This window comes from Fistularia commersonii, chromosome 16, assembly GCF_037954325.1.
Source record: "Fistularia commersonii isolate RoL2024-O1a breed Wild chromosome 16, RoL_Fcom_v1.0, whole genome shotgun sequence".
NCBI lineage: Eukaryota > Metazoa > Chordata > Actinopteri > Syngnathiformes > Fistulariidae > Fistularia > Fistularia commersonii.
In genome coordinates this window covers 2,664,190-2,673,831 of record NC_141299.1, presented here as the reverse complement: position 1 = coordinate 2,673,831, position 9,642 = coordinate 2,664,190, and the positions used below count along the sequence as shown (strand labels likewise).

Here is a 9,642-nt window from a genome sequence, read left to right as displayed (position 1 = left end):
GACTCATAAAATAATAAATCCAACGGATATAACCGATTATTTCTTGGGCGTCCCGGTACCAGTTAATCCATGGAACGATACCGGTCCGCGACCCGAGGGTTGGGGATCACTGCTAGAACAATTTATCCTTGACTCTGATTGTTGCTTTTCTAAATCCCAACTTTTTAGGACACCTAAACAACTACAAAAGAAAAGGGATGTACAAAAGTCTAAAGTTATTAGGCTTTTGCTCTCTTGGATTCAGTGGGAAACAATGTGGCTCTTTGAAGGAGGTCTACTTCTCGGTTGCCGTAGGACCAGAAGTGCGCATGCGCAGAGTTCCCACAGCGACATCTGCAATGGCGGCCCCCTTTCGAACTTCTAAATTACAAATTCGTAGATGGAGCGGCTTTTTTAAACATCGAGGGAAACATTCCCAAACCAACGTTGCTGCGCATACAGAAGAACTACAGAAAGATGGTAAGTAATGGTATTTCAATTTGTTGAAATAGATATGAATCACTCGATAAAAGGTTAACTTAATCGGAGGTCTGTGTAATAACAACCCTAACAAGTTTTCTCGTATAAATTGTGTTACAAATTAGATGATGACGATGATGCTCTACCTCTACTTTTTCCCCTCTCCCAAGTCGATAGTATGATGATAAAAATATTATTTGCAGTTTGATTATAAAAAGCTTTAAATAATCGATCTGTTCGAATGAGTCATTGGTCTCATTGTAATAGATTTTTCCATTAAGTGCATAATTTGTCTTTCACTAAGGATCATATCCCAGCTGTCATTATTGCTAAACCTTGTAGCGATCCTGAAACTCCCTAAGACAGGGAATTTGCCAACCTTACACAGAAAGCTCCCTCTATGAATCGAAACTGGAAGCACCCTGTTGTGAAACAGAGCAGTTAACCACTGCACCACCGTGCCGCTTTTTTATTTGATTTTATTTATGCATTTACAGTCACTTCTTTAGGGGGGTATGCACATGTTACCTGTAACAATACAAGTTTTTTTTAATAAATGAATATAAAAATATAATGAGACAATTTCTCGTTAACGCTAAAACTGCAAAAGCAGCCCTACCTCCTACCCCCAGTCCCCCAAAGTGAATGTTGCTCTTGAATCAAAATCACATTTGAGGGACATTTTGGTTGTTTTTTTTACTCCAGATGCTAAGGCTGGTTTCAAGACTTTGTATGCTGTCCAGGCAGAAAGACAAGAACAGGCAGAAAAATCTGTTCTTATCAGGTGTCCACCTAAAACCAAAGAGAATAAGATTCTCAATTTTTTATCAAAGCATGGAGATATCAAGACTTACTTCTCTTATGAGAGCCATGTGAGTAATAGACAACACTCAAGATGAACATTGTCTCATTGCATAAGCTCCTGTTAATTGGAATATTTTTATTTTCCAGGCCATGTACGCGGTTGTGGAATTTGCTAGACAAGAAAGCGTTACTTCATTACTCGAAGATGCCGTCATCCCGAAAAGTCTTCAAGAGTCGATGGTCCCTTATAAATCCAGACTTCTCTCTCTCAAAAACAATACCACAGCTGATCTGCCACAGGAGCAGTTGATCAATCACAGCCAGTCACAAACCCCAATTCCCATAAGTGAGCTTGCACAGACACTATCCAGAGAAGAGAGTGTAAGTGGATGTCCATCTTTTTAAAAAAAATAGTACAAAACTGTAATGTACATCTAAAGGTTCCTCATTCCTCCATAGATAAACCAACAGATCACCTCCCTGACCAAAGCTTACCAGCTAACAGAGGAGAACATCCGACTCCGTTTCCTTGCCTGTTCACTGCTCAAAGACATTGCTACTGCTTATTTCCCTGAATGTAGTATCAGACCCTTCGGATCATCGGTGAACGGCTTTGGGAAGCTGGGCTGTGATTTGGATATGTTCCTGGATCTAGATGGCATCAGTGGAAGAAATATTAAGATGGTAATGATGTTTGTTGCGCATGCTTTACTCGCGTGAAATTGCACATGACCGCAAACAGACTCTGTTAAAAAGTCACTGGCAAAAAAAGATAACTGATAATTTATGCTCATTAGTTCATAGAGCAAAAAGTAAAAATATATACGTGATATTATGGGCTGTAAAAACCACCTTGAATTTTCGTAGACGTACATAGGCTTGCTTACCTTAATCGTTTACAGCTTGATTTATCTGAATTTAATATTAAAGGTCTGCAATCAATCATAAAGTGCCAAAACAAATCACATCTGACTGTTGATACATAAAGATTAACCTGCTAATAGCTCATTTAAAGTTACTCATGGTGACAGACCAAACTGTTTCACTTTTTGAAAGATTTTTTGCAGCTCAGTACATAATTCATGCTGATGTCGATTGGCTGCAAAAACTTAGTCATAACCCCAGGAATCACAGCTGGAATAGACTTTGTTCCCTCATACTGTCCAAAAAACCAATGCTTTTCAAAAAAAATTCTGTGAAGATTGACATATGAAAACCTTAGTGACTGGGATATCTTTTTTTTCACTCTGTATTGGTAGCAGCACCATAGACCCAAATTTATATGCAAAAACCATGATTTTTTTTTTTGTATGCCAAAGTATAAATTCACTGTGCAGTATTTCAAATTCTTATATTTTGTCACTCGCTGTCATTTCTTTTTTGTTTTTTAAGCCAAAATCAGATTTGTCTTTGGAGTACTTGATGAGCCAGGCCAAGTCTGAGCGGGCCGTCACCCAGAGAATACTGTCCGTCATTGGGGAGTCACTGGATCAACTGGGACCTGGATGTGTCGGGGTTCAGAGGATCTTGAATGCACGGTGCCCGTTAGTCCGTTTCTTCCATCAGCCATCAGGGTTTCAGTGTGACCTCACAGCCAACAACAGGTACGTGTTTTACGAGCAGAATCGGTTTACCGCACCTCTTATGTGTATGGAGATATAGTGAGCTAAGAATTGTATTCCTCTTTTCAAAGACATTATTTGAATAACTGGAGGATGTCTGTCACCTGGAAGCCCTGACTTAGTTCAAAGCATATTGTGAAGTAGTTGTAGATTTTTCAGGTTAGTCTTGGTTGTATGTTGCAAAATTGAATGAGCCAAAGGAACTTCATATGTACTTCTACTTTGGTTTAAAGGAGTTTTAGTTCTCCTTTCTGCCAGACTGTTTTCAAAGTGGCTAGTGCTTTCAGGTTGACTTTAATGACGGTTTATGCCTTTTTATGTGCACTAATCCGTGTACTAACATATTGGATTTCCTGTATCTAATTTGCTTTTCAAAACAAGGCGAAAAAGGTTTTAACATTATCAATATTCCTTCGTTGTCTGTACCACGTAAGGCTCATTTATGCCCAAATCATGTCGGTTCCAAATGTAAAATCTTTCCACATACTTCCCATGTTTCATTTATGTTGCCATGGTTGTTAAGTTATACATCCACTAGAGGGCAGTGCAGAGTTCAGAGTTCACGTCCAAGTTACGAGTTCAGCGTTCTGCTTCTGATTCATGTGGACAAAATTCTTCTCCCTGGCTATACCAATTTGATGTTGTCTTCCTTATCTCTGTTCCTTTTCTTGGTCACACTTGAGCTTACTGCACAACACTATCCCCACGACTTCCACTGGTACTGCAAAAACACACCGAAACACATCTGCAAACTCCATGAAAGCAGTTACGCCCAAAAGGAACCAGCTGCAGGTGCACTGCTGTTTTGGGGACTCTATTTCTGGGGCTAAAATTTGGTGCTAACACATCTCTGCAACACTGCATGGTGGGGGGGGGGGGGACAGTGCCTTTGGATTGGCAGACAGGGGTGGTTGTTCCCCTCATTAAAAAGGGGGACCAGTGCACCACTGCACTGTGTGAGATACTAGGTAAACATTTGAAAGCTCTTGAGGAGGAGCTGTCGTAAATCTCCTCAGCTTTCACAGATTGCTATGACTGGGTTAGAAACCCACATAGCATCAGTTGTTGGAAAGGATCACAACCATTGCTGGTGCAGGAGGAGCTAACTAATAATAACTGATAACAAACTGATGATACTAATATATATATATATACTGCTCAAAGAAATAAAGGGAACACTTGAACAACACAATGTAACTCCAAGTCAATCACACTTCTGTGAAATCATAGTGTCCACTCAGGAAGCAACACAGATTCATTTTGACTTGTTTTAAGGACATTACATCAAAGTTGGATCAGCCTGGAGTTTGTTTTTACACTTTAATTTTGAGTGTGATTCCTAATCCAGACCTCCATGGGTTGATACAATTGATTTCCATCGATCACTTTTGTGTGATTTTGTTGTCAGCACATTCAACTGTGTAAAGAGCAAAGTATTTCATAAGAATATTTCATTCATTTAGATCTAGGATGTGTTTTTTAAGTGTTCCCTTTTATTTTTTTGAGCAGTGTATATATATATATATACACAGAAATTTCTATACATTATTATAGAATGCATTGATTTATCATATCCATGAGCAGTAAAAGGAGTTACTATAGTATATATTCTTTACAGGGTGGCAATGAAGAGCACGGAGCTGCTCTACCTGTATGGGGAACTGGACCCACGCGTGCGTCACCTAGTGTTTTGTCTGCGCTGCTGGGCACGAACCCATGGTGTCACCAGCAGCATCCCGGGGGCCTGGATCACCAACTTCTCACTCACTATCATGGTGCTGTTCTTCCTGCAGAGGAGAAACCCTCCTATCATCCCAACCTTGAACCACCTACGAGACATTGCTGGTACCTCTCCGCCCAAAATATGAATCGATTAACACCTGCCTGAAATCGATGATTAAATGCTTCGTAACATTTAAGAACACATGTTCGAACTACTTTTTTTTCTAGAGCTCTCGAAGTTAAAAAAACAATGTCTGTGATCCCAAAAAGGTTTTTTTCAGTTACCATTTTGTCGTACTTGATGTTTCTTTAACATTTCAAAGTAAACCATTATTTCTTTCCTAAAGGTTGATAGCATGTGTATAACTAATGTGATCCTTCTTCCTCTTGGCTTTACCCATCACAGGTTACTAATACAAATCATCTGTCTCCATTTAACCCCACCCTCTCCATCCTCCTACTCAAACTTCCTGTCGTCTTTCATTACATTCATAATTCTCTTTTATGGTCGTCTGTTACGTCTCTTGCCAGGTAGATCCAACCCTGACATCCTTCGACCCATATATTCACAATCCCTACATGTCCAAACCATCTCTTCCGGCCTCTTACTTTTATCTCCAAAACATTTAACACATGCTGTCCCTCTCAAGCGCTCATTTCCGATCCAACCCTCCTGGTCATTCCCAAAGGAAACCTCAACAAGTTGAACTCTTCTTCCGCTACCTCTGCTTCCTGTCTTCTGTGCCATTGTCTCCTAACCATACAACATTGCTGGTCTCACCAACATCTTACACATCTTGTCTTGATACACTTTTTATCACACACCACACTTGACACTTTTTTCCATGCTTTTCAACCTCTTTTCCACACTCTCTGTTGCTCTGGACTTATGATCCCAGGTACTTAACACCAGAATTCTCAACAGGTAAAACTTTTCAGTGTAAGAACGCAATTGTAATTTTCACACATTTCAGCTTGCACGTACAGATGAAACAAGGTATGTTGCTACGGCAACATATTTTTTCTGTTACTGTTAGTGATTGAGCAACTCATAAATAATCAGTAACACTGCGATAGGAAGTAAAGGGGGCAGTGCAAGGATATAGATCGGGCACCACGTTTGCCAATGTCAATAAATGGAGACCGCTGGCGCGCAGTGCCTCCTGCGCTACCGTGCTGGACGGTCTCCATACTTGGCTACGTCTCTTGGTGTTACTCACATTCTGAGTCATCTGAGGGAGATCCAGAGTCTCCTTGGAATATGTTGCTTTCACGCCCTTCATTAGGGGATTACACACAACGTATGCATTCAATGTAAAGAAGTCATCTATCTTGTACGGCTGCTTTTATCCATAAAGGTCCCATGGACGTGAGTGTGATCGACGGTAATGACTGTACCTTTCTCAGTGACCTCCGTGAGATCCAGCTCCAGAGAAACACAGAAACATTAGGTGAGAACTTCCAAAGAGTCATTGCTTGAGGTGTGCAGTATAGATAAGTGCTCAAGTTTTTTTTTTATTACAATTTGATTTTTCTTTCTTTGCTCAAGATAATCTACTTTGTGAATTTTTTGAGTTCTACTCCACCTTTGCATTCAATAAGAAGTCCATAAACATCAGAAAGGTATGTGATATTTTCTTAACAACAATATTTTATTTAACCCATGAATTTGCCCATTGATCTGAAGACGTCCTGCCTGGTAGCCTCTGTGTGTGTGTGTGTGTGTGTGTGTGCAGCCAAAACAAGATGCTAGTGTTTTTTGCATCATGAACATTTCTTTCTGGATTATATAACTCATGGTCATGATTGTTGGTTGTAAGAATTACTCCCCCCATTTGGTTTGGTAGTAGTACCACTGATACCACACCAATGTGCCAATTGCGTGACCAGCTTGATAATTGGATCATTTATCAGGCTGTCTTGTGGTCAGGATTTGACTTTACTCACAAAACCATTTTACTGTACTGTCATTGTTCCTTTTGTTGTCTCCAGGGCAAGGAGCAGAACAAGCCAGAGATCTGTCCACTGCACATCCAGAATCCTTTTGAAACATCTCTGAATATCAGTAAAAATGTAAACAATACCCAGCTCAGTCGTTTTGTAGCTTTATGTCAAGAAAGTTCCTGGTTATTGCAGAAGACTGAGACCAACACTTATGGAAATGGCACACCTTGGGGACTGGCTACCCTTCTCCTGCCATCCCAAATAGCTGGGGTCAAAACCCGCAATAAACTCAAAAAGGGGATGGCAACTGAGAGGCTGAAGACCTTGCTAGAATCCCTGAAGAATAAAAATTAGCAATGAATATTAGGTTTCTTTAACATCTCAAACACGAAAGTCACAACAGAAAGATAACACATCGGAACTGATCTTGGGAAATTAGGAACTGGGCTCTACTCCTATGGACACTGGAGGTTTTGGCCTGTGCATACATATGTCTGGATCAAGGGAGAACGGTTACGAAGACCGGCTTGTTCCTTTTGAAACTAAGGACTATCTGGCGGACGACAACCTTTCCAGAAGTTCTTTACAATTTTTCATGGTGCATGTATATTGTGATTCTAATAAAATAATCATGCTCTCCCCCAAATAAAATAAATGTGTAAATGTTTATGATATATCCTGATTCTGTCAGTCAAATAAGGGGGGGGGGGTTATGGTGCGGTTGTGTGGCAGAAACTAAGATCCGTGGCCTTTCACTGACTAGGGGCTTGGGGGCATTGGTTTAGGTTGAGGGGGATTGTGGTCCATGTAAGTTCAAAGTCAGTTGGTGTTTGTTCAATAAAAGTTAAACTTGTCCACAACCCCGCCATCTTGCTCACAGCACCACATTGGTGACCCTGACGTGATTATGTCCGACTCCGAGGAAGTATGCAACTCCACTTTGGCCAGGTTGCCTTGACCTGCTCAGCCAGATTTGCTCACCGCAGCCGTCCAGCTACCAGAGTTCTGGCAGAGTGACCCAGCCTCCTGGTTTCAGCGCTATTCCACCTGCGTGGAATGTTTTTAGACGAAGCCAGGTATGTTTTGCTTGTCGAGGCGCTGGACCATGGAGCTGTTGCATGAGCCCCCGCTGCACAGTAGACACACCGCTCTCCAAAGATTTTCTACTCCAGAGGTACAGCCTGTCTGCAGAGAGGCTGCTTTCCCTGTCCGGTTTGAGCAACGGGTCGGTTGTGGACCTAACGGACAACATGCAGATGTCTGCAGTGCCTCGAGTGCACACGGCCTCGACTAACTCCCAGTGCCTGGCTGAGGTCTGGCAAAGGAGGCTGACCGCGTCCTGCTGGCAAATAGGCAATTGGATAACACCAGGAGATGCGGACTCAGCCAGGACGGCTGCCCCGAGACGGCGAAAAACTGGCCTCTTTTTTTTTCTATCAGAGATTTGGGTTGCGTTCCCCCATGCCTGTTCGGGGCATCAGGAAACAACGGAGCCTGTGTTCAATAGCAGCCATGGGTACCTGCAGACACACCCAACTGCTTTTCATTGATGACTCAAGGCATGGGCTACGATTCCTAAAGGATCCGGGCTCACAGAAGCGCCTGCTTCCCCTGACACAAGCAGACACTCAGGTCAGAGGCAGCAGCCGCTACTGAGCTCTGCTAATCGGTCTGCTATCATAACCTTCAGCTCAAGGTTGGTGCCTGCTTGTTTTAGCAGCTGCCATTTCGAGAGGGATTTTGTGATCACCTCCATCACTGGCGCAGATGTTCCGTGCACCAACGACCTGTTGGTGGATGTCGCAAAGACGCTGTCTTTCGCCACCTATCCATGAGAGATTGGGAGTTTAGCCGCGGACGCATGCTGATTTTTCAGGGGGACGTGGACCAATGCTTGCTAGTGAATATTCCATCACTGACAATGCCCATATTTTCCACTGTGCCTTCTAAACACGATGTGGAGCATTTCATCCCAAACGGTGGGGCCTCATGTTTTTGCGCAGATGCAGTGTCTTGACGCGGGCAAGCTTGCTACAGCTAAGGACGAGTTTGCCACCATGGAGAGTCTAGGGTTCGTGAGGTGGTCCAACAGCCTGTGGGCCTCCCTCTCAACATGGTACCCAAGGCTGTGGCATCTTTACAGCGACTTTCACTGGTTGAACAATGTCACAGCTCCCCATTCTCCATGTTCAGGACTTGTCCGTATGGCTGTCAGGTTCCACTGTCTTCTCCAAGGTGGACCTGGTGCCCGGTTATCACCAGGTGCCCATGCACACGTTGATCACCCCATTTGGGCTTTTTGAGTTCCTGCTCATCCCTTTTGGCTTGAAGGGAGCCCCTCAAACCTGGCTTTTGTGTTTGTCTACCATGGCGACATACTGGTGGCCGGCTTGTCGGCTGATGAACACCTGGAGCACCTGGTAGGTTTTTCGTCGTTTGGACAAACAAGGCATTGCAGGAGTTCACTGCAGGGTATGGTGAAGTTCTACAACCATTTCCTCCTTCATGCTCCCCACCTCCTTCAGCCTCTCTACAGGGCGTTGTGGCTCAAGAAGTCGAATGACGCAGATGACAGGACTCCTGAACGGGTCCAGGCTTTTGTCAGGGCTAAGCGCACTGGCTAATGCAGCCCTTCTTGCCCATCCTGCACCCATGTTGTGCATACCGTTAACAACTGATGCATCTGACATTGCCATTGTGAATGTGGTTGAGCAGCATGTGGCTAATGCGTAGCAGCCTCTTGTGTTTTTTAGCCGCAAACAGTGGGATAGTGAGCGGAAGTACAGTACTTTTGACACAGAGTTGTTGACCCTGCCTCCAGCGACACGTCATTGCTTATGTGGATGCTCATGTGGACCACAACTTTTGCAATGTCGCAAGTGATTGGTCCGCTTGCCAGCAGCGCCACCTCGCAGCCATTTCAGAGTTTATGACAGACGTCTCCACCAGCTGTCCCAGCCCAGTGGTTCCAGTGTCCTGGCGTCGGCATGTGTTTGTCTCGGTTCACTCCCTGTTTGTCTCGGTGAGGCCGGTGTGTTTAAAGTTCATCTGGCCTGGTATCCATAAGGATACTAGAAGGACGTCACAAAGT

At 43.4% G+C, this 9,642-nt stretch overlaps 1 protein-coding gene across 1 annotated transcript; it reads left to right on the top strand.

The window, feature by feature from the left end:
• Positions 1–323: 323 nt before the first annotated feature.
• Positions 324–7,218, top strand: mtpap (mitochondrial poly(A) polymerase). Its single transcript, XM_086161884.1, has 9 exons — positions 324–459; positions 1,165–1,331; positions 1,411–1,644; positions 1,723–1,947; positions 2,656–2,867; positions 4,504–4,730; positions 5,966–6,058; positions 6,157–6,230; positions 6,600–7,218. The coding sequence occupies exons 1-9, from the start codon at positions 339–341 to the stop codon at positions 6,903–6,905; spliced, it is 1,659 nt and encodes a 552-aa protein (XP_086018010.1). The 5' UTR covers positions 324–338; the 3' UTR covers positions 6,906–7,218.
• Positions 7,219–9,642: the final 2,424 nt, after the last annotated feature.